At 43.6% G+C, this 25,414-nt stretch overlaps 1 protein-coding gene across 1 annotated transcript in view; it reads left to right on the plus strand.

Moving 5' to 3' along the window:
* The window catches only part of THSD7A (thrombospondin type 1 domain containing 7A), a 670,811-nt gene that overhangs the window by 642,300 nt on the left and 3,097 nt on the right, over positions 1 to 25,414 (plus strand). The window contains exons 25-30 of the mRNA XM_089654586.1: positions 7,999 to 8,173; positions 9,407 to 9,580; positions 10,880 to 10,975; positions 13,654 to 13,736; positions 20,446 to 20,659; positions 22,701 to 22,788. Coding sequence (XP_089510712.1) covers positions 7,999 to 8,173; positions 9,407 to 9,580; positions 10,880 to 10,975; positions 13,654 to 13,736; positions 20,446 to 20,659; positions 22,701 to 22,788 — 830 coding nt within the window. The remainder of the gene's footprint in view (positions 1 to 7,998; positions 8,174 to 9,406; positions 9,581 to 10,879; positions 10,976 to 13,653; positions 13,737 to 20,445; positions 20,660 to 22,700; positions 22,789 to 25,414) is intronic.

Here is a 25,414-nt window from a genome sequence, read left to right on the forward strand (position 1 = left end):
TGCAATATAAATGAAAAAGTCCAAAAATTTGGAAACAAAATATTTTTCTTATAAAATTTTGCGAAAAAATAATCTTTCTTCATAAATCTTGGCCAAAATGTATTCAGTTATCTTTTTAGTAAAAAAAAATAACCCAAATTAGTTTATAACCAAAAATTATAATTTTTCAAAAATTTTTTTACATTTTTATTTTATTTTTTTATATTATTATTTGTTTTTTTTTGTTTTTTTTAATACTGTCACCCTAGCAGTACAGTGTCACCATGGTGACACTGTACTACTTGTGGGGGTGATGAAGATTTTTTTTTTTTTTTACAATGATTGCTTTTACACCCATAAAGGATATAAAAGCAATCATTTATCCTTCTCTGTCTGCATTCTTGCAGCCATTGAGAAATACTGTGAGAGCTGTGATTGGTCACAGCTTGTCACATGGTACAAGGCTGTTGTGACTAGCCTTGTACCATGTGACCTCTGTGATCATTCACAGATTTCACACGTAGTAAGCAATGATGTCACAAGTGCAGGGGCGAACTGACAACTCATGGGGCCCCCGGGCAACAGGGGATCATGGGGCCCCTGTGTCCTTTCCCAAACTCAAAAAAGCCTATGAAAAAGGAACCAGGGGCATCTCATGGGGCCCCCTACTGACCCCACGGGCAATAGGGGATCATGGGGCCCCTGTGTCCTTGCCCAAACTCAAAAAAGCCTATGAAAAAGGTACCAGGGGCATCTCATGGGTCCCCCTACTGACCCCAGGCCCTCGGGCAGTGCCCGAGTTTCCAAATGGTCAGTCCACCCCTGCACAAGTGACGTCTTGCTTACTACTCTGCATGTGATTGCTGATTGACCAATCAGCAATCACATGATCGGGACCTCGTACAGAGGTCCCGTCCAACGATCGGTGTTCCACTGTGTCCGGAGGACACAGTGGGCACTGGATCGCTGTGCTTCGTGCTCCCAGGGGGCGTGCACAAGCAGATTTCACAGATTACACACGTAGTAAGCAATGATGTCAGAAGTGACATCTTGCTTACAACTCTGGCCAATCAGTGATCACATGATCGGGACCTCACACAGAGGTCCGGTCTAAGGATCGGTGTTCTGCTGTGTCCTCCAGACACAGCGGGCACGGGATCGCAGTGCTGCTCGCTCCCAGGGAGCACGCACAGCTTGAAAAAGCGGGTGCCGTTTATGAACGGCAACCCGCCCCTGGAGTGCCATCGTCCTGCCGTTTCTAAACAGCAGCCCGACGGCAAGTGGTTAAAGAGACCCTGTCACCAATTTCAGAATTGCTTAGGGTAGAGAATTGAGGATGCTGGAACCTTTAGTCCTCACGCACACGGGACGTTTTTACAGCGGCTGGTTTTGGCGTTTGACATTTTGTTCTACAGCCAGTAAACTCCCCAGCATAAAATATGTATCAAACTTGCGGAAAGGAAATAAGTGAAACATTAAATGCTGCTGTTCAAGGATTGACATCAAAAAATAATAATAAAAATAAAACAGCGCAAATAGTACAAATAATCACAACTGTGACAAATTATATGTGAAAGTCCAAAGAAAAAGTCCCAAATTAGAGTCCAATGTCCCAAAAAAGGTGAAAAAATTATTATTTACTCAAACTTTTTTCTTTGGACTCTCGCATATAATTTGTCACAGTTGTGATTATTTGTATTATTTGCACTGTATTATTTTTATTAAACCCCCCAGCATGTTCTCCTATGTGTCCATGCACACATAGATGCATGGACACATGCGTTTCCCCGCGATTGACGGTGATCGCTGACACAGAGCAGGGCTGCATTGTTTACACATTAGTACAGTTTCAGTGTTTTTTTTTCACATGTTCTCCTATGTGTCCATGCACACATAGACTGTAATCAATGTTTTTTTGGCAGGGGCATTTTTTGGCTGGAAAACCCCCCCCCAAAAAAACTAGTGGGTTTCTAGAGGAGTTTTTTTAGCTGTAAAAATGCTCTAATGCTGAAAATCTTAGCAAAACACCACAAACCGGTGCTAAAAACCGCAAACGCGGGAAAACGCAGCTAATCACGACAAAAACCCGCTAAACGCTAATGCAAAAATGCTTAAAAAAGATGAAAAATTCACGTTTTTAATGTGACTTTACAAAGCTAATGTTACCAGCGTTATCAAAACGTCAAGTGTGCATGAGGACTTAAGGCGGGGGTCAGCAACCAGTAGACCGTGATCTACCAGTAGATCTTGGCCAGGTGACTGGTAGATCACGGTCAGGGCTCGCTGACACACCATTCCAGAGCATCAAACAGAGTGCAATGCAGAGGGACTACTTGTAAAGCTGGAGATGTAGTAGGGAGCCAGAGCCACATAGTGCCGATGCCTCCTCTGTAGTTCTGCTCCTACGCCCTGTCATGGTTGGTGGGTGTAGCACCTGCCAAGCATGACCAATTAAAGTGAATGAGGCCACTCTGCAACCTTGTGCAATACAGCAAACAAGGGGTTAAACAGGCAGCAGTGTGTTGCTTTCTCACCACCTGCTTTAACCCCTTGGACCCCTCAGTTGTGGGGCAGAGTGGCCCCATGTTCTTGAATGAGTCTCGATTGACAGGCCCAAAAGCAACAGGGGGTGTAACTCCTGCTGCGGAAAGTGTACACCTTTTGGCTGCTGCCTCAGCTAAGGGGGGTAGGGATTAGGGATGGTAAAACCGTGATCCAACCACAGGTTTTTACCACCCCCCAACTTTGCATGTGAATAAGCCCTTAGGGTGCCGCTGCCGATTACAACTAAAGGCTCATTCACAGGTGCAGTAGGCACTGCTGCTCCTCTGCAAAGTGATCCCAGTACATTTGACAGGTGGTAAGGAGGTGATATGTTGCCTCCTCATCACCTGATTTGAACCCATGATTGCCGTGCAATGCACGCGATTGTGACACGGTAGTACGGCAATTAGAGGTTTAAATCACTTGTGAGGAAGCAACACTGTGCCCTGTGATCTTTGCCGCCCAGCCACTGCATATAAACGGCTGCAGGGCGGCACTCGTAGGCAAAAGCACGTTTTAAAACGGCTGCCTTCAAAACAGGTAGGGGGCGCGTGCCCACCCTACCTGTCCCGCGGGTGTCAGCAGCGGGTGTCAGCCGCCGGGTCACGGCCGGTTTGACGGTGATCGCTGACACAGAGCAGGGCTGCATTGTTTACACATTAGTACAGTTTCAGTGGTTTTTTTTCACTGATCACTGTATTGGTGTCACTGGGGATGTCAGTGACCCCAAGTCAGTTCCCCCCCCCCCAGTGTCAAAATGTCCTCTGCAGTCCCGCAGTCCTGCCATAAGTCGCTGGTCACTGCCATATGTCGCTGATTGCCGCCAAAAGTTGCTGATCGGCGCCATTATTAGTATAAATAAAAATTAAAAATCCCAGTATCTTTCCCGCCATTTGTAAACGCTATAACTTTCACGTAAACCAATTCATTTACACCTATTGGGTTTTTTTTTAGCAAAGACATGTCGCAGAATGCATTTTGGCAGAAATTTATGACTAAATTTGATTTTTGCATTTTTTTTTACTGGACATGTTTTATAGCAAAAAGTCCAAAATATTGTTTTTTTTCCTCAAAATTGTCAGCCTTTTTTTTTATAGCGCAAAAAATAAAAATCGCACAGGCGATCAAATACCACCGAAAGAAAGCTCAATTTGTGGGAAAAAATGGATGTAAATTTCATTTATGTACCGTATTGCATGACCGCGCAATTGTCCGTTAAACTAGCGCAGCGCTGTATAGCAGTAAAATGGCGTAAATTGCAGTATCTATACCATAGTTTGTAGACGCTATAACTTCCACACAAAGCAATCAATATACACTTATTGGGATTTTTTTTACCAAAAACATGTAGCAGAACACATTTTGGCCTAAATTTATAACCAACTTTGAGTTTACTATGTATTTTTTATAGCTGAAAGTAAAAAATATTGTTTTTCTTCAAAATTTTTGGCCTTTTTTTGTTTATAGCGTGAAAAATAAAAAGCGCACAGGTGATCAAATTACACCGAAAGAAAGCTCTATTTGTATGAAAAAAAGGACGTAAATTTCGTTTGGGTGCAGCATTCCATGACTGCGCAATTATCAGTTGAATTAGTGCAGCGCCGAGTAGCAAAAAGAGGCGTGGTCATTAAGGGGGGTAAATCCTCAGGAGCTCAAGTGGTTAAGGCTGCCTACCCCTACTTTAAGGCATTGTACACTTTCAAATGTGTTTGTTTGGTTTCACTAGGTATTAGTGTAGTTATATTCCCTTTGTCCTTTGCTAGCTCACGAGTTGCTGCTGCAGTTTGTAGTGTCATAGCTGATCAATTCCCCTATGTCCATATATTCATTCACCTAGCGTGTCCCTGTTCGCCAAAGGGTCAGGCAACTTCTTGTTCTTGGTCATGCAGCATCCAATCCTTACCTTTCCATTTCCTCTGTGTTGCGTTACAAATGTGGGCATGCTAATGAGATTAAACACATCTCTTCCTTTCATTGCTCTACCTGTTTGTGTCTGTGTCAGATCCAGATATTATGTAGCTTTCACCTACATAACACTTGACTGAGAGACACAGGGATTGTGGGATATATAGTTTCTTCACAGGTAGTGTCAGTTCTTGGACTACAGACAGAGATCATGCATTAATCTGTGCAGTACCAGTCAGCAGGTGCAGGCTCGGCAACATACATGTACATTGCCGGCTTGCTTTCAGCCAATGATTTTAGCTGAAACCTGCTGATCGGCTGTGTCCAATCACACACCTAGTTCTGTGTTTACAAGCACACAGAACTCTTTGTACAGAGAACAGCGATCTGGCTGTTTCTTCTTCCTGAAAAGCAGGGAGGAAAAACAGCCAGATCAGTAAGTAACAGTGGCACACAGCACACACAAAACACTTGTTAGGCATGCAGGTAACCCCTTGATTTCCCGTCCGCAGCCAGTGTCATTAGTACAGTGCACAGTATTATCACTGAAAACTTTATTAGTGTCACTAATGATTTCAATGTCAGTTAGTCAGTTTGTGTCCCTCCCAGTCAATGTTTTTTAGCGCCAGATTGCCCGCCACACTATCACAGTGACACCATGGGGTTTATTTACTAAAGCTGGAGAGTCCAAAATCAGACTCCCTTCTGCATAGAAACCAATCAGCTTCCAGGTTTCATTGCCAAAGCTTCATTGAACAAGCTGAGGTTAGAAGCTGATTGGTTTCTATGCAGAAGGGAGTCTGATTTTGGACTCTCCAGCTTTAGTAAATAAACCCCCATAAGTCATTGATCACCGCCATGTAGTCTATAGCTGTGTAGTTTCCAGTATATAGCCCATAGTTTTTTGAACCTATAACTTTCACACAAACCAATTAATATACACTTATTGGGATTTTTTTTACCAAGGACAAGTAGCAGAATACATTTTGGCCTACATTTCTGAAGAAATTCGATTTTTGTTATATTGGATATGTTTTATAACAGAAAGTAGAAAATATAGGGTTTTTTTTTTTTCCAACATTTTCAGTCTTTTTTTTTTTTATATAATAAAAAAAACCCAGTGGTGATCCAATACCACCAAAAAAAAGCTCTATCTATGTGAAAAAAAATTATATAAATTTCAATTGGGTACAGGGTTTCATGACTGAGCAAGTTAAAGTAGCACAGTGCTGAATAGCAAAAAAATGGTCTGGTCATGAAAAGGGTAAAACCTTCTGGTGCTCAAGAGGTTAATACTGTGTTGCTGATGCCCATGTGGGGTATCTTTTTTGGTGGGACAGTAGCATCCTTGCACCATGGAACTGTCACAATAGATTTGCAATGTGAATATTTAAATCTGAAATTAAAGGGCCACAGTGAATAATATATTCCAAAGTAAGGTTTTATTCCAAACATTAATTGGGTATGAGAGCTAATGGGTTTTTTGGGGGGGGGGGGGTGTCACACAATGCCCCCTTCACAGGGGCGGACTGACCATTTGGAAACTCGGGCCCGGGGTCAGTAGGGGGCCCCATGAGATGCCCCTGGTACCTTTTTCATAGGCTTTTTTGAGTTTGGTCAAGGACACAGGGGCCCCATGATCCCCTATTGCCCGGGGGCCCCATGAGTTGTCAGTCCGCCCCTGCCCCTTCATCAGGGCTTGTGAATATATAAGGTCTGTTCATGCAGACTTGGGGCAGTGATTTCAAATCTGGATTTGATATGTTGTCAATAAGAAGTCAGTGATGTTCAGCTGCTGGTTTGGGTGACCAACTTCATCATTTTTAGATAAATGAAAAGAAGAATTGGGTGTTTCAAATGGTTTTCCTTTTCATAAACCATTTTTGTTCGCTTGCAATGTACTTTTAAATTTGCTTAAAATTCTGACCACTCCAGGAAGAGTTAATTCCATAACACAAACCCTTCCCTCCTTGTATGTCACATCCATGTACTTTTCTGGGAGTGGCTAATTATGCTATGTGCTGGCTCAGCTCCTCTGCCCCTCCCCTTTCCTCCCTACATAACCTTTATGTAGCTTCTGAGGGAGAAGCAAAGGAAAATACGATTTCTAAAAAAAGGACCAGTTAACTGTTCTGTTCAGACTTAAGGGGGGCTGGACTATGGTCAGTGGGAGTAAAAATAATTACATAGCGCCTGTGTTCAGTAGAATGAGGAATACCCAGAACGGGTATTAGTGATAGGAATAATGCCTTTTCATTGGTGGAGGAATAAGGCCCCATCATTGGTGTCAGTGGGAGGGATAGTGCCTCAATGCTGCTGTCAGTGGAAGAAATAGTCCCCCATCATTGGTGTCAGTGGAAGGAATAGTCCCCCATCATTGGTGTCAGTGGGAGGAATAGTGCCCCATCATTGGTAATAGTGGGGAGGAAAAGTGCCCCATCTTTGGTATCCGTGGGAGGAATAGTGCCCCATCATTGGTATCAGTGGGAGGAATAGTGCCCCATCATTGGTATCAGTGGGAGGAATAGTGCTCCATCATTGGTATCAGTGGGAGGAATAGGGTCCTGTCATTGGTTTCAGTGGAAGTAATAATTCTCCATCATTCATGTCAGTGTAAGGAATAGTCCCCCATCATTGGTGTTAGTGGGAGGAATAGTGCCCCATCATTGGTGTCAGTGGGAGGAATAGTGCCCCATCATTGGTGTCAGTGGGAGGAATAGTGCCCCATCATTGGTGTCAGTGGGAGGAATAGTGCCCCATCATTGGTATCAGTGGGAGGAATAGTGCCCCATCATTGGTGTCAGTGGGAGGAATAGTGCCCCATCATTGGTAATAGTGGGAGGAATAGTGCCCCATCATTGGTATCAGTGGGAGGAATAGTGCCCCATCATTGGTATCAGTGGGAGGAATAGTGCCCCATCATTGGTATCAGTGGGAGGAATAGTGTCCCATCATTGGTATCAGTTGGAGGAATAGTGCCCCATCATTGGTATCAGTTGGAGGAATAGTGCCCCATCATTGGTATCAGTGGAAAGAATAGTGCTCCTTCGTCCATATCAGTGGGAGGAATAGCACCTCATATCTGTGATAGGAATTCCCAAGGACCTGATAAAGGCATGCAAAGGGCAGCATCTGGCCCACTGGCCTCAGTTTGGAGACCAATACTATAGAGCTTTATACAGTAGTATAAAAATACTATTTTTACTCTCACTGACCACAGTCCAGCCCCCCTAAAGTCTGAACAGAACAGTAAACTAGTCCTTTGTTTAAAAATAGTATTCTCCTTTGCTCCTCCCCCAGAAGCTACAAAAAAGCCAAACTACAAGTCCCATAAGGCATTGCAAGATTGACAGTCACAAGCATGACTCCCAAAGGCAGAGGCATGATGGGATTTGTAGTTTGGCAACAGCTGGATGGCCGCCAGTTTGACACCCCTGCTATAGAGTGTCACTTGAGTGACAACTGTGAATCTGCTGGTTCTGCTGACATCACATCCAAGATGGCGAGGAACAGGGAATATAGATATAAAACTGTAAATTATATAATATAAAACCTTTCTGTCTTCAACAGGACGCCCAGTGTGGTGAAGGCACCCGGTTCAGGAATATGTCCTGTGTGGTTTATGATGGCACTACAGAAGACTCAGGAAAAATGGTGGATGAGGAGTTTTGTGGAGACATTGACCTTATTGTCAATGGTGATAAGAACATTGTACTGGAAGAGTCCTGTATCGTACCATGCCCAGGTATGTATAGAGCTCCTCTAGGTGGACAGTGTGTGTATTTCTCATAGAGACCAATCAGAATAGAGCTGAATGTCAGACAGAATTATTTTTTCGTTTAGTTGAATACAGTAGATGGGGCTTAGAATCCCTGCTGGCTTTCAATTACATCTGCGACTCTGTCGGGGAGATTTTCCTCCACCGCGTTCTCAGTGGCACCAGGACACGAAATGATGGGAAAGGGGGGGTCACTAGAACAGAAAAGTGTATACAGAAAAAAAAAGATTCTAACTTTTCTGTACTGTGCTAAAAAATCTTCAAAAAAAAAACAGCCAGTGGCACATTGTGAAGTCCAACACTTGTAACATTTGTATCATAGGAGGACAAGCTACTTCTCTAAGAAGTTCTAGGTGGGGTTTTGTGCAGCTGTCCTTGATTAATAAAGTTTTACAAGTGTTGGACTTGCCGCAGACTGTTTTTTACAGGATGTGTTGGCAGTTCACGGTTTTCAGTTGATTGCTTTGGTTTATAAGTAGAAAATTGCTACTTTGAAAGGGTTCAGCACCATTACTGTGGACTTGTATGATGACATGCACATGGATGTTGGAGCTGGATCCTACCTGGATGATGCGCTTGTGCAAGTACAGGGCTGAACATTCGAAAATCACTCGAAAGATTTTGTTTGCTTTTAACATTTGATTTTGGAATTAATGGACTTTAGTGAACAAAAACCACCAGTTAGTAATTCATACATTTTGGAAAAATTTTCCGTCCTGCTTCTTTAAATTTTCTCGTCACTGCGGTCAAAAGCGAACATTGATTTGACCCACTGATGATTAGAGATACAAGCAAACTTTCAAAGAACCTTCTTATCCCAGAATTTTTGGTTGAAATTCTACCCATCTATGGCCAGCATAAGGCTGCCCCTTTGATAAAAGATAAGCAACCAATCTTGACAACAACAGCCAGATCTAGAGACTGTCACCTAATGACTACATTTACTAGCGCAAATTATTTATTTATTGGTACACTTTATATATGGTGATTTTTTGCAGCTGGTACACTATTAGTAAGTTATATAATTTTGACCATAGGCGCTATTATTAATTTTTTCTAGTGACTACAGGCACCTAATTTCGGCATCTGTGTCTTGTGAAGAAATCCTACCAAAAAGTCACAAGAGGACAACTTTCTAAAAGGTTTACAGTGATTAGACCACTTGCTGTAGGACTATAACATTATATTTTCACCTTGTAGGGGACTGCTATTTGAATGACTGGTCGGAGTGGAGTTTGTGCCAACTGACCTGTGTCAATGGTCAGGATCTTGGATTTGGTGGAGTTAAGGTGCGCTCAAGGGCAGTAATTATTCAAGAACTGGAAAACCAACATCTCTGCCCGGAACAAATGTTGGAGTCCAAATCATGCCACGGTATGTACACTGACACTTGGTAAGAGTGTGTATAATACAAGAAAGTATACATATATTTTATAGATTTATAATATTTGAAATTACTACAAGAAGGCATTAGAAAGTCTAAATATAAGACAACATAAATTAGTAGTTTACCTAAAGGAGCCGTAACATTTATGAGTACTGTATATTTTGGAAAGTTCAAGACCATTAGTGGACATAATGTAACATAACCAACCAGACAATGTGAGCAGTAGAAAAATGTCATGATTTGGGCCTATTGTTGAGCCTAGTGGGTTGGGCTTTGCTCTGCATGGGTGGGGTTTGAATGTACCAGGACAGCTTCAATACGTTTTTGTACATGTTAGGATCATGGTGTTGTTCAGTGATGGGCAAACAATTAGATTTCAAGGAGCTAAAACAAAAATTATTAGTCCCAAGATTTGGAAACATTTGTAACTATGTTCATATGACTTTATTTGAAGCAGAGGCATCCCTAGGGTTGGTGTCACTCGGTGCGGTAACAAGTGGTGTCACCCCTTTCAAAGAGAAAGGAGCGGTGCCGGTGCAGCAGTAAAATGAGTATCCCTTGAAGATATGTATCCCCTGAAGCAACTGCGGATGTGCTGGTTTCAGGCTGAAGAAACCGATCTCCGACTTTAGCACAGATCGGCCTGAAACCAACACATGCGCAGTTGCTTCAGGGGATACTCATTTTACTGCTACACCGGGGTGGGGGCAGCTGTCACTGTGATGGCATCCTGCTCCTGCACCCCCTGTTATGGTGTCACCCAGTGTGGCCCACACCCCGCTAGGGACGCCACTAATTTGAAGCACAGTATTGGGGAGGTAGAAGGTAATACACTATTATAGTTTATTTTTTTTCGAGGTATCACGACGTTCGGAATGGAGAATTGAAAGTTGAACACGCTGGATTGAGATACTTTTGGTGGACTATTATTTATTTGATTTTATTTTTCGGATATTACTTTGGACATTTTTTTTGGATATTCAATTATTTTGAATTATTTTAATTTATTTTTGGTTTATTTAAGTTATTTATTTATTTTGAGTGTAAGTGAAGGAAAAGATTTATTATTATTATTTATTATTATTATCTGCTTTCAAGGGTGAAAGTGTTACTTTTCTTCAGGGGTGATTGTAGTGGGAATTTTACTAATTTTAGGGTAGAATTTGCCAAGTGATTATTTATTTAGTATTGGGGAGGTTCCATGAAATCCAACATAGTACCTACATATCAATAATCTCTATTAACATTACTAACCCATCCTGCTCTGTCTTTTTTTTCCTGCGCAGACGGACAATGTTTTGAATACAATTGGTTAACGGGTCCATGGAAAGCATCTTCCCGGGCAGTTTGGTGCCAGAGATCGGACAGGCTCAATGTGACAGGTTAATATGTTTTTATCATTTAATTGTTTCTAAATCTCACTTTCCATTTTTAACAAGCCACCTAAAGTTCAAAGTTTGTCACCGTTTCACAATTTTAGGGCTTGACATCTTAGGTATCTATTTACTTGGTGTAACCTCATCTTTTATATTCTACCCAAAAAAATTGGGTCGTTTACTTTAGTTTATTCTTTACCAGAAATTTTGTGTTTCATAAACCATTGCGCTAATATCATGTGACCTAAAAAATGGGAATAGCAATATTTTATTCTTGAAGGTGTCTGCTTCAGAAAATGTATAATGTTTGGGGGGTTTTACAAAAGCTTCCGGCCTAACAAAATGCAAAAACGAGGTACATTAGTACTTGTAGCATGGTGATAGGCTTCTTTTGGTGACCTCTCATTCTGAAAATGTAAGATGCCTGGCTATCGTGAGGATCCTCTAGTTCAGCCTTTCTCAACCAGGGTGCCTTGAGGTTTCTTCAGGGGTGCCTTGGGCAAAATGTCTAAAAATCATCCAAAACTTGTATACAAGCCAGCGGGTGGAACAAGCCTCCCGTTTAGTTACACAAAGCCACAGGTCTTCATTGGGCACTATTACAACCTTATAGCCACCTGCATCCTGACAACCAATGGCATCATCAGTTGATAAGAAGGATGACAGCTGCCTGCTCAGCTTCCTAGTTTGACCCTCCCCTGCCCCTCTCCAGCAGTGCTGGGGTCACATTAGCTCAGTGATGGAGAAAAACTGAGGGAGAAGAGAAACATTGGAATACTAGTCTGTACCTGTGCGCAAAGGAGTGTTTGCTTTGGAAGAATAAATCACCTCCAATGTTGGGTGTCCTACATGTGTGGATGTTGCTGCTTTATATAAAACTATTAGAATAGTTTTTCACATTTTAGAATGGGGGGTGCCTCAGGACTGTCCATAATTTTAAAGGGTGCCTCAAGACTGTCCATAATTTTAAAGGGTGCCTCAGGACTGTCCATGATTTTAAAGGGTGCCTCAGGACTGTCCATAATTTTAAAGGGTGCCTCAAGACTGTCCATGATTTTAAAGGGTGCCTCAGGACTGTCCATAATTTTAAAGGGTGCCTCAGGACTGTCCATGATTTTAAAGGGTGCCTCAGGACTGTCCATGATTTTAAAGGGTGCCTCAGGACTGTCCATAATTTTAAAGGGTGCCTTGACTGAAAAAAGGTTGAGAAACACTGCTCTAGTTCCATCTACTTTTTGGCTCATTGACTATGAACAATGTGCAGATCAGGAGTGCAAGCTTAGATTAGCTTGTAAACTCTTCCATATACCCAGCGAAGTGACCGGCCTCAGGTGATACACAGAGATGAAATAAATCCTACAAAAGTTGTACCTGCTTATCTTCAGCCCTCTCCCCTCTACATCTGTTCAAAGTCCAGAATTTACACAGCATTTCTCAGCCCTGAAAAGCAGGGGGTGGGCAACTGAACTTTCACTCTGCAGAGCTCAGTGAGAGTTGATTGGAGGGAAGGGACACCCCCCCCCCCCCTTCACGCACACACCCCCCTTCATACAGCACACAGGAACAGAGCTGAGACTGTCAATCACAGGCTGTATGCTGGAGCTCCCTCCCCTGTCACCTTTTTTTCTCTTGGTGTCAGGAAAACTTGTCAAAGTGACTCATGCTGATAGCAAGGAACAAGGCAGCAGAAAGAAATGACACTTAGTGCTCTGGATTGAGACAAGTACACACTATAGAGGGATAAGCTTTGTTCACATTCCATGACTTAGGTTCACAACCAGTTTAAATATCTTTCTCATGGTTTCTGTCCTTCAGGAGGTTGTTTTGAAGTCCTTAAACCGGAAAGCCAAAGGACGTGTACCCCGCCATGCACTCAGCCACACAATCAACAATCACAATCAACAGAGTTGATTGGAGGGAAGGGACACCCCCCCCCCCTTCACACAGCACACAGGAACAGAGCTGAGACTATACTATTTTATTACTATATTATGTTCACAAGAGCTGAGACTGTCAATCACAGGCTGTATGCTGGAGCTCCCTCCCTTGTCACCTTTTTTTCTCTTGGTGTCAGGAAAACTTGTCAAAAGTGACTCATGCTGATAGCAAGGAACAAGACAGCAGAAAGAAATGACACTTAGTGCTCTGGATTGAGAAAAGTACACACTATAGAGGAATAAGCTTTGTTCACATTCCATGACTGAGGTTCACAACCAGTTTAAATATCTTTCTCATGGTTTCTGTCCTTCAGGAGGTTGTTTTGAAGTCCTTAAACCAGAAAGCGAAAGGACGTGTACTCCGCCATGCACTCAGCCACACAATCAACAATCACAATCAACAGAGTTGATTGGAGGGAAGGGACACCCCCCCCTTCACACAGCACACAGGAACAGAGCTGAGACTATACTATTTTATTACTATATTATGGTCACAAGAGCTGAGACTGTCAATCACAGGCTGTATGCTGGAGCTCCCTCCCTTGTCACCTTTTTTTCTCTTGGTGTCAGGAAAACTTGTCAAAAGTGACTCATGCTGATAGCAAGGAACAAGGCAGCAGAAAGAAATGACACTTAGTGCTCTGGATTGAGACAAGTACACACTATAGAGGAATAAGCTTTGTTCACATTCCATGACTGAGGTTCACAACCAGTTTAAATACCTTTCTCATGGTTTCTGTCCTTCAGGAGGTTGTTTTGAAGTCCTTAAACCGGAAAGCGAAAGGACGTGTACTCCGCCATGCACTCAGCCACACTCCTACTGCACGGAGGTAAGTGCCGCCATCGGGGGGAGATCACATGTCATTATGCAGCGGTTCCACTACATTTCCCGCCTCATCCATAACACGGAGAGCGCCCGCCTGAAGAACGACTTCCTCCTAATTGTCCTATAAGTATGATCGATGGCTTGTCTCTGTCGCTGCTGAAGTCTCCATTTGTACAAAGTTGTGTAATTACTTTACTGCGAGTTTCACTGTTGTTTTATCACTTTGCCTATTAGCCTCCTGCTGTCTGTGGAGCTCCCGGTGAGGTTTGCATTTTTACGTCATGAAAACTGAAATTAAAAAGCAAAAAAACAAAACGTTAAACTATGTAAGGAATGTCATTAATATGAGTCAATTATAATAACGGCAGAGAAACATATGCAGCAAGGGCCCCTGTAAGTGATTAATGGCTAGAAGTGTCTGCATTCTGCTGTTCAAGTAGAACTCGTGTTGTAGTTTTGGGGAATCCCCAATTTTTTTACTGTATCCCCATTTGGGAAGTTTTTCTTCACTTCCTGTTGTGTCCCCAGAACAGGAAGTAAGCAGAAATACCCCATTAGAGGTACAGGATGCAATAAAATCCAGTGGAGAAAAGAGAGAACACCTGTCAGGTTTTTATTGCCATGACAATGCTGATGCCCACCTACCCATACGGACAGGTGGATGAATGAAAGGTCAACCTCCTCCATTCATAAAGAGCTTTTCATTGATGTAAGTTATAGGTACAGTATAGACCTGTCATTGGTACTTGTCAAGAGTGCCCACTATGCTCACCCTTCCTGCCCCCTCCTCCATTCATGAAATGTTTTTTGATGAATGGAGGAGGCAGACGTTTCATTCATCCTCCTGTTGTCCATTCATCGAACACTTTTCACTGATGGAAGTTATAGTATGGCTTCTATGAATAGAGGAGGGGGAAGGGCAATCATAGTGGGGTTTCTATTCTGTAGCTATAGCTTTCATCAATAAAAAGTGCTCTATGAATGGGGGAGGCAGATCTTTCATTCATCCTCCTGTTGTCCATTCATCGAACACGTTTCACTGATAGAAGCTATAGTATGGTTTCTGTGAATAGAGGAGGGGGGGAGGGCAATCATAGTGGGGTTTCTATACTGTAGCTATAGCTTTCATCAATAAAAAGTGTTCTATGAATGGGGGAGGCAGACCTTTCATTCATCTGTGTGTCTTCCATTCATAGGGTGGTTTTCACTAATGAAAGATCCACTGTTCATAGAAGCTGTACTATATCTTTCATTCATAAAAATGTTTTTTACGATTGGAGGAGGCACACCTTTCATTAATCCTCCTGTTGTCCATTCATAGAGCACTTTTCACTGGTGAAAGCTATAGTATGGCTTCTATGAATAGAGGAGAGGGGCGGGAAGGGTGACCATAGTGGGGTTTCTTGATGAGTGTCAATAACAGGTCTATACTGTAGCTATAGCTTCCTTTAATAAAAGTGCTCTATGAATGGAGGAGGCACACCTTTCATTCATCTGTGTGTCTTCCATTCATAGAGTGCTTTTCACTAATGAAAGCTCCTCTGTTCATAGAAGCTGTACTATATCTTCCATTCATGAAAAGTTTTTTCTTTTGTGATTGGAGGAGGCAGACCTTTTATTCATCCTCCTGTTCTCCTTCCATAGAGCACTTTTCACTGGTGAAAGCTATAGTATGGCTTCTATGAATAGAGGAGAGGGACGGGAAGGGCGATCATTGTGGGGTTTATTGACGAGTGCCAATAACTTACCTATACTGTAGCTATAGCTTCCTTTTAATAAAAAGTGCTCTATGAATGGGGGAGGCAGACCTTTTAATTATCTATGTGTCTTCCATTCATGGAGTTTTTTTTCACTGATGAAAGCTCCTCTGTTCATAGAAGCTGTACTATATCTTTCATTCATGAAAACATTTTTTATGATTGGAGGAGGCAGACCTTTCATTAATCCTCCTGTTGTCCATTCATAGAGCACTTTTCACTGGTGAAAGCTATAGTATGGCTTCTATGAATAGAGGAGAGGGGCGAGAAGGGTGACCATAGTGGGGTTTATTGATGAGTGCCAATAAACAGGTCTATACTGTAGCTATAGCTTCCTTTAATAAAAAGTGCTCTATGAATGGAGGAGGCACACCTTTCATTCATCTATGTGTCTTCCATTCATAGAGGGCTTTTCACTGATTAAAGCTCCTCCATTCATAGAAGCTGTACTATAGCTTCCATCAATGAAGAGTGCTCAATGAATAGAGGAGGAGGGCCTTTCTTTCATCTGACCATCCTCCATTCATAGAGTGCTTTTCACTGTTGAAAGCTCCTCTGTTCATAGAAGCTGTACTATATCTTCCATTCATGAAAAGTTTTTTGTTTTATGATTGGAGGAGGCAGACCTTTTATTCATCCTCCTGTTCTCCTTCCATAGAGCACTTTACACTGGTGAAAGCTATAGTATGGCTTCTATGAATAGACGAGAGGGGCGGGAAGGGCGATCATAGTGAGGTTTATTGATGAGTGCCAATAACTGACCTATACTGTAGCTATAGCTTTCTTTAATAAAAAGTGCTCTATGAATGGGGGAGGCACACCTTTCATTCATCTATGTGTCTTCCATTCATGGAGTTTTTTTCACTAATGAAAGCTCCTCTATTCATAGAATCTGTACTATAGCTTTCATGAAAACATTTTTTATGATTGAAGGAGGCAGAGCTCCTTCATCCTCCTGTTGTCCATTCATAGAGCTCTTTTCACTGGTGAAAGCTATAGTATGGCTTCTATGAATAGAGGAGCGGGGCGGGAAGGGTGACCATAGTGGGGTTTCTTGATGAGTGCCAATAACAGGTCTGTAATATAGCTATAGTTTCCTTTAATAAAAAGTGCTCTATGAATGGAGGAGGCACACCTTTTATTCATCTTGGTGTCTTCCATTCATAGAGGGATTTTCACTGATAAAAGCACCTCCATTCATAGAAGCTGTACTATAGCTTCCATCAATGAAGAGTGCTCAATGAACAGAGGAGGGCCTTTCCTTCATTCATTCATTTATTTATTGCAGGTACTTATATACTGCTGTCAATTTACGCTTTACATATATATTGTACATTCACATCAGTCCCTGACCCTCAAGGGGTGTACAATCTAAGGTCCCTAACTCACATTCATACATACACATACTAGACAGTTTAGACAGGAGCCAATTATATTACCAGCATGTCTTTGGAGTGTGGGAGCAAACCGGAGGAAACCCACGCAGGCACAGGGAGAACATGCAAACTCCAGGCAGGTGGTGCCGTGGTTGGGATTCGAACCATCAACCCTAGTACTGCCAGGCGGAAGTGCTAATCATTTAGCCACTGTGCTGCCCTTCATCTGTCCATCCTCCATTCATACAGTTGTTTTAATGCAACAAACAATAAAATCTTGGGGATGATGGCACTTTAGAGTCCTTCAATCTCTCCATCACATTCAAGCTTTGAAGAAGGGGAACATTTGTAGAATCCCCAGAACGCGTTGGATGTCCTGTATTGTCTCCTTGTGAGCGAATATCAATATTAAAAGCTTTTTGACTCTCAGACCTTTTGTTTGGCTCCCTATTTTTTATTGCTGTTAGTGAAAAGATTTGCTTTCACTTCTTGTTCCAGGAATGGCAAAGAAAGTGAAGAGGATTGCCCCAGTAAAACTTGACAGAGGTTTTAACCCACGCCCCCCCCAAAAAAAAGGGTCCCCACAATGTGACACAGAGGAGTGCCAAACCAAATGATGGAAGAGTCCAAGTAGCATTAAAGCTTAAGTTTAGTAATATTTAAAAAAAAAATCAGCACAAGGGACATGACTTACATTGAAGGAGAAGTGTGCCTTGTGCTGCTGCCGGCTGTCCTAGTTGAAATCTTCCATCCTGTGCCCCACCCCGCAGCGGGTTCCATCCACTTTACTACGGTTACTGGACCTGTTGTAGGCACTCACCAAGAGTACTGACACTGCCTGCCCTTTCCACTCCCCTCCTCCATTCAAAGATGCTGTACCCAACCACGGCACCACCTTCCTGGAGTTTGCATGTTCTCCCTGTGCCTGCGTGGGTTTCCTCCAGGGACTATGGTTTCCTCCAACACTCCAAAGACATGCTGGTAGGTAATTGTCTCCTGTCTAAATTGTCCCTAGTATGTGTATGTATGAATGTGAGTTAGGGACCTTAGATTGTACACCCCTTGAGGGTTAGGGACTGATGTGAATGTACAATATATATTATTATTATACAGGATTTATATAGCGCCAACAGTTTGCTCAGCGCTGTACATTATAATTGGAGACAATACAGTAACAATACGATTCAATACATGAGGGGTTCGAGCGCCCTGCTCCTTGGAGCTTACAATCTAGGAGGGAGGGGATAGTAGTATAGGAGGAAATAGCTGTGGGGGATGGAGTGATAGGAAGAGTGGAGGAGTAATTAGCTGAGGGTGGGGTAGGCTTCCCTGAAGAGGTGGGTTTTCAGGGTGCGCCGAAAGGTGAGGAGAGTAGGTGATAGTCTGATGGATTGGGGTAGGGAGTTCCAGAGGATGGGGGAAGCCCTGGGGAAGTCCTGGAGATGGGCATGGGAGGAGGAGATCAGGGAACTAGAGAGAAGGAGGTCTTGTGAGGAACGGAGAGTGCGTTTTGGGTGGTATTTGGATATCAGATCGGTGATGTAGTTTGGGGCAGTATTATGAACAGCTTTATACGTCAATGTTAGCATTTTGAATGTTATCTGTTGGGCAATCGGAAGCCAGAGGAGGGATTGGCAGAGGGGGGTGGCGGATACGGAGCGGTTAGTAAGGTGGCCGCAGTATTCAGGATAGACTGAAGAGGGGATAGCCTGTGGTGAGGTAAGCTGGTGAGGAGGGAGTTACAATAGTTGAGGCGAGATATAACAAGGGAGTGGATAAGTTGCTTAGTGGTTTCCGGGGTTAGGAATGGACGTATCTTGGAGATGTTGAGGAGGTGGAGTCTACATGAGTTTGTCAGTGATTGGACCTGGGGCTGGACAGACAGATTGGAGTCTAGGATGACACCTAGTACTCTGGCTTGAGGGAAGGGTCTGATGGTGGCGTTGTTGGTCGTGATGAAGAAGTCATTTTATATTTTATATATGTAAAGCGCTGCGTAAATTGATGGTGCTATATAAGTACCTGTAATAAATAGATAATATAGCGTCCTTCAATGAAGAGTGCTCAGTGAATGGAGGAGGCAGACCTTTAATTCACCCACCTATCCTATATTCATAAAATGCTTTCCACTGAAGCTATGGTACAGCTTCTATGAATGGAGATGGGGCGGGGGCAGAAAGGGCGGGCATAGTTGGCACTCTTAATGAGTGCCAATGACAGGTCTATACTGTAGCTATAGCTTCCATCAATGAAAAGTACTCAGTGAATGGAGGAGGAAGACCTTTCATTCATCCACTTATCCTATATTCATTTAGTGCTTTCCATTGAAGCTATGGTACAGCTTCTATGAATAGAGTAGGGGGGCAGAAAGGGCGGGCATGGTTGACACTCTTAATGAGTGCCAAGGACCCTTCTAAACTGTAGCTATTGCTTCTGTCAGTGAAAAGTGCTCAACGAATAGAGGAGGCAGACCTCCCCCCACCTCCATTCATTAAGTGCTTTTCATTGATAGAAGCTATAGCACAGTTTCTATGAATGGAGGAGGGGAGGAAAGGGCTGGCTTAGTGGGCTGTACCATAGCTTCAATGGAAAGCACTTTATGAATATAGGATAGGTGGATGAATGAAAGGTCTGCCTCCTCCATTCAGTTTCTATGAATGGAGGAGGGGGAGGAAAGGGCGGGCTTAGTGGGCACTCTTGAAAACTGCAAATTACTTTTCTTTTTTTTTCTTTTTTTACTGTAGCTTCCCTAAATGAAAAGTGCTCAATGAATGGAGGAGTCTGACAATTCATTCATCCACCCATTCTCCATTCATAAAGCTCTTTTCATTTATAGAAGCTATAGTTTGGCTTCTGTGAATAGAGGAGGGTGCCAGAAAGGGTGGGCAGGGTGCGCACTCTTGATGAGCGGCTGTATTAACCCTTTCAGCACCGAATATTTACTGCTGCAGGGGTGTCCGAGGTGTGGAGGGCATGATGGAAGATTTCAACTAAGACAGCAGCCACCAGCACAAGGGATGCTTCTCATTAAATGGAAGTACCGTCCTTTCTATGGATTCATCATACGATCTCATAGAAAAGCCAACACATTGGGGGGGCCTAGGCACGCCTTCATCAGGGCTTGGAACAGGGGCGGACTGACAACTCATGGGGCCCCCGGGCAATAGGGGATCATGGGGCCCCTGTGTCCTTGCCCAAACTCAAAAAAGCCTATGAAAAAGGTACCAGGGGCATCTCATGGGTCCCCCAACTGACCCTGGGCCCTCAGGCAGTGCCCGAGTTTCCAAATGGTCAGTCTGCCCCTGGCTTGGAATAGTTATCAGGGCATGAATAGACTCAGGGAAACAAGCTGTCAGACAAATCTGTATCACATCTCACTTGTTCGCTCCTGGGGTGTCGATGAGTGTCCTGATATTGCAGCACAAGGTGAGAGATTCTATTTATAGCGCACAATGTTCTTACTATAATTAGCAGCGATACTAATAATATCATTACCCTTCTAGTAACATAATGGAGTGGATTCAGTAGCAGCCATTGAACACACATTCTGAAGATTGAACTTGCCTCTCTCTTTTCGTAGACGAGATCCTGCGGCTGTGAAGACGGTTACACGGAGGTGATGTCTTCAGATGGGACCCTCGATCAGTGCACCCTCATCCCTGTAGTGATTATGCCCACCTCCGATGACAAGAAAGGGGATGTAAAAACCAGTCGAGCCATCAACCCCACCCAGCCATCGAGCAGTCAGTCCGGCTATGGTGGGAGGACGTGGTTCCTGCAGCCTTTTGGTTCAGGTAGGTGGCCAGTGGGAGAAGCAGAGACCATAGGCAGCCTCTGTGGCCTGGATCCTCAATCCTTGCACGCTGAAGACGTTGACCGTTGCCAAGACCCAGATATCATTTTGTAGCCTGATGTGGCCCATGGGGAGTAGTTTGGAGACCTCTGATCTAAACATAAAAAAAGTGGGGGGCCAACCCCAAGAATGGTACATTTTTTTTTCTGTATTCTAGCCCTGATGATGGTAGACTCTCATATAACCCTCAAAACGTGTTGCCTTCATTCTTAAAAGACTCTTTTTTTTGGGGGGAGCAGGGGGGTCTGATGTCCATGGCTTGCTACAGGTGCTTTCAATATATATAATGTGTAAAGCTGCCCATAGATGAGTCATTTTGTTTTCGTTCAAGCAGTAAGTTGAAAGAAAAGACTGACTTGATTTCCCCATCCACACAATCGATGTGGATACATGCAAGAAAAAGCCGGTACTCCATTATAGGAGCAGGAAGGGACTTCCTTTAATAGACAATAAAATACAGCTGAAAAAAAAACATCCAACGCGTTTCAACTGTCATGGCTGATTAACCGGTTCCGCACCACCCTATAGCAGAAATACTGCTGCAGGACGGCACAGGTCAGCAAAATCATGTGTGTGTGTGTGTATATATATATATATATATATATATATATATATATATATATATGTGTGATTTTGCCATTCCAGGTAGGGGGCGCGCATGCACCCTACCCGCGCCACCATTCACGACCTCGACTGTCAAGCACCGGGTCCTGGCTGGTGATTACATGCTGGCACCCAGTGATGGTCAAGTATCTGAGTATCTCTGACAGGGGAGAGCCCTGTGTACAGATCTCTTCCCTGTGCTCCTGCACACTGCTTTGTATGGCTCTGCATAGCAGACTAACACAAAGCAGTGTGCTTATAGTGGAAAGCACACACACAGCCCCTAGTAAAACAGCACACAGTTAACCCTTTGATCACCCCATATGTTAACCCCTTCCTGCCCAGTGCCATTAGTACACTGTCAGTGCTTTTTATTACCACTGATCGCTGTATTGGTGTCACTGGGGATGTCAGTGACACCAAGTCAGTTTCCCCCCCAGTGTCAGAATACCTGCCGCAGTCCTGCTGTAAGTCGCTGATCGCCGCCATTACTAGTAAAAATAAATGTACAAATTCCAGTATATATACCGCCATTTGTAAACACTATAACTTTCACTTAAACCAATTCATTTACACGTATTGGGATTTTTAGCAGAATACATTTTGGCCTAAATTTATGATGAAAATTTGATTTTTTAAATTTTTTAATTGGACATGTTTAATAGCAAAAAGTCAAAAATATATTTTTTTTTCTCAAAATTGTCGGTCTTTTTTTGTTTATAGCGCAAAAAAATGAAAAAAGTACAGGTGATCAAATACCAGCAAAAGAAAGCTCTATTTGTGGGGAAAAAAGGGCGCATTTGGGTGCAGAGTTGCATGACCGTGCAATTGTCAGTTAAAGTAACGCAAAAAATGGCCTGGTCAGGAATGGGGGGGGGGGGAAATCCTCTGGAGGGCAAGTGGTTAAAATCTAACGGCTGAAACGCGTTGGAGGTTTTATCGTCTTACAATAAAGTTAGTCCGTTTCTGCTGTTACACTGGAGTGCTGGAGGTAGATGGAAGCCTGTTCAGCTTGAGCACCTGGCTAGGAGTTTTAAAATCCAGTGGACGTTGCAATTCACTATGGATGGCAGAATCCTTCCCACCATCAGACTACACTGATTAGTGCTGCCTGCTATAGCCAGCAGCGCTGATCAAGTGGGGACAGGGTGGTTGTACAGAAGTCAATTGGTGCAACCTCCCTGCCCACGCATGCATCGAAATGTGGTCAGTCTCTGCTGAACCGGCCAAATTTCGATCCACAAATGGCCGGCTTTAGTCTGCGGCATTCAAAACTTAGCAATGTACTTATTTATGTAGTGGTTATGCTTTGTGTGTCCTTTGATATTGAGATAACAAAATCCTTGTACTAACCAAAACCTTATATTCGATCTCTCTAGATGGGAAGCTGAAGACCTGGGTCTACGGGGTAGCGGCAGGGGCCTTCGTGTTGCTCTTATTTGTGGTTTCAATGATCTATCTGGCCTGGCAAGTCTGATTTTTTTTATTATATACATTATTTCTTTTTTATCCAAATTGTGTTTATCTTTTACAATGTTGCAATGTCTGTGGTTTTTTTTTTTTTTTTTTGCTTGCTATTGAGTGTAAGGCCCCTTTGAGATGGGGCCAGGGGTGGACTGACAACTCATGGGGCCCCCGGGCAATAGGGGATCATGGGGCCCCTGTGTCCTTGCCCAAACTCAAAAAAAGCCTATGATAAAAGGTACCAGGGGCATCTCGTGGGGCCCCCTACTGACCCCGGGCCCTCAGTCCGCCCCTCAGTGCTCAGAGGGGAATCTGCCCACTGAACCCTGCCGAGCAAGTGGATGACCGGTCCGTGTCCGCTCTGCTTATGCACAGCAGACACGGACACAGGCCACTGTCCTCTATGGGCTGCCAGCTGGAAACGGACTGCCTCTCCGTTTCCATACAACTATCATCCGATCAACCAGATGGATGGGGAAAGGATCCCCATGGACAGGTTCGGATCGGATGCAGGCGGGTGCAAGTGTACACATGTCCATTTACACCCGCTGCTCCATAGAGAACAATGGGGCATCTGGTCAGGTCTGCTTGAAAAACAAACAGGCAGACTGGATCGGTCTGCTCATGGGAAAGATGTCTAAGGGCTCATTCACACTAACAGTTGAAGGGCAGTAAAACTCTGCAATTGAGCCACATTTTTACTGCCCCTCCCCAACTGCTTCCCCTTTAGCCTAAAACTTAATAAACACGATGAGAAAATACACATGAGGAAAAATACCGCTTTCAAAGCGATCAACCGATAATCTGAATGTTAGTACCAGGGGCGGACTGACAACTCATGGGGCCCCGGGCAATAGGGGATCATGGGGCCCCTGTGCCCTTGCCCAAATTCAAAAAAGCCTATGAAAAAGGTACCAGGGACATCTCATGGGGTTCCCTACTGTCCCCAGGCCCTCGGGCAGTGCCCTAGTTTCCAAATGGTCAGTCCACCCCTGGTTAGTACACAGCTTTCAAAAGCCCATCACAACAGGGGACAAGCATGACACTTTTTCTTTCTATAATACCAGAACAAAACGATTTTAGTTTAATCAATACAGTATTTACAGTATTTGTCCATAAAACAATGGAGCGACCAAGATCACGCATGCTAAGAAATGAAAGAATATATTACGATACATGACATCACTTCTGAAGTTGTATTCTTATAATCCTCATAAATTTATTACCTTTTTTGTTTTCAATATGAGACTAGCATGCAACTTCAGAAGGTTTTATCCCCTTCATGATCGGGCCATCTTCTGCTATTCAGCACTGCGCTAATTTAACTGACAATTGAGCGGTCATGCAACACTGTACCCAAATAAATATAATTTCTTTCACACACGGAGAGCTATCTATTGGTGGTATTTAATCACCACTGAGTTTTTTTTTTTATTGTGGTATAAAGTGCAGTGCTGAGTAAATAATTAATTAAATAATAAATATTGTGGAACAGTCAAGTGCAACGTATAAAGTGAAAATAAATAAAGTCCATATCTAAACAATGAATAGTGTCCATGGAACTACAAGGCACAGTAATTACGGTGAAGGGTAAAACTGTGAAATGGTCCAGTGAGGAAATCCACCACCTCTGCCAGCATGTATGCACATCACATCAGGACATAGGAAACAGCCAGAAGCCTCTAACATGGATGTAATGGAACCAGCCCCAGACTGCACTTGGGTACTTCCATTATAATACTGCTTCCCCCTCCGAACACAAACAACAGACACCACAGCCAACCAAACAAGACTAGACGACACCAGTCTGGCTGAACAAGGAACTCTTTATTTGAAACTCAAACTGGCTTTTTATACACTCAGGGGACAGTCCCCCCTCCCTGTATAAGGACACAGGGTGGGGCAATCTACACTTAGCAACAAGAGACACACAGGTATTCAAACTTCACACCAGCAGACAGTCCCATCAGGAGGGAGGGCTGCTGGAGACACCCCCCACTAAGCTAATACACATAAACACCTACATCCCATAATAGTTTGCTCCCAAGCAAGACACACAATAGAACAATGGGATGTAACCACATGGCATTAAACAATCAGCCACCCCCCACCCCAATATTAGGACAGATCACCCTGTACCCCTAACAGGCACAGGGTGACTTATAAGAGGGATATGGCGAGCTGAGACAGGGTCTCCCCACCTCTCCAAAGTGAGCTGTGTTGAATGGGCCCCCCACCCAAGTGACTCCCGTCCAGGGGCGGACTGACCATTTGGAAACTCGGGCACGAGGGCCCGGGGTCAGTAGGGGGCCCCATGAGATGCCCCTGGTACCTTTTTCATAGGCTTTTTTGAATTTGGGCAAGGACACAGGGGCCCCATGATCCCCAATTGCCCGGGGGCCCCATAAGTTGTCAGTCCGCCCCTGCTCCCGTCACAATGCAAACTGGAGGTGGGCCCTCTCCTAGGAAAAATAGCTCACCACAGGAGCCCAGAAATGGTATGTAGTGCAGTACTTTATTGCAGAAATTGGTAAAACAATCCATGTGGAATTAAAGTAAATGGTATAAAATAAGGGTACCAAGATGGCCGCCACTCCGACCTTTGGCAGCAAGTGTAGCTGCGTTTTAT

This window comes from Staurois parvus, unplaced genomic scaffold (genome assembly GCF_062004578.1).
Source record: "Staurois parvus isolate SC_StPar_1 unplaced genomic scaffold, SC_StPar_1.0 ptg000779l, whole genome shotgun sequence".
Taxonomy (NCBI): Eukaryota; Metazoa; Chordata; class Amphibia; order Anura; family Ranidae; genus Staurois; species Staurois parvus.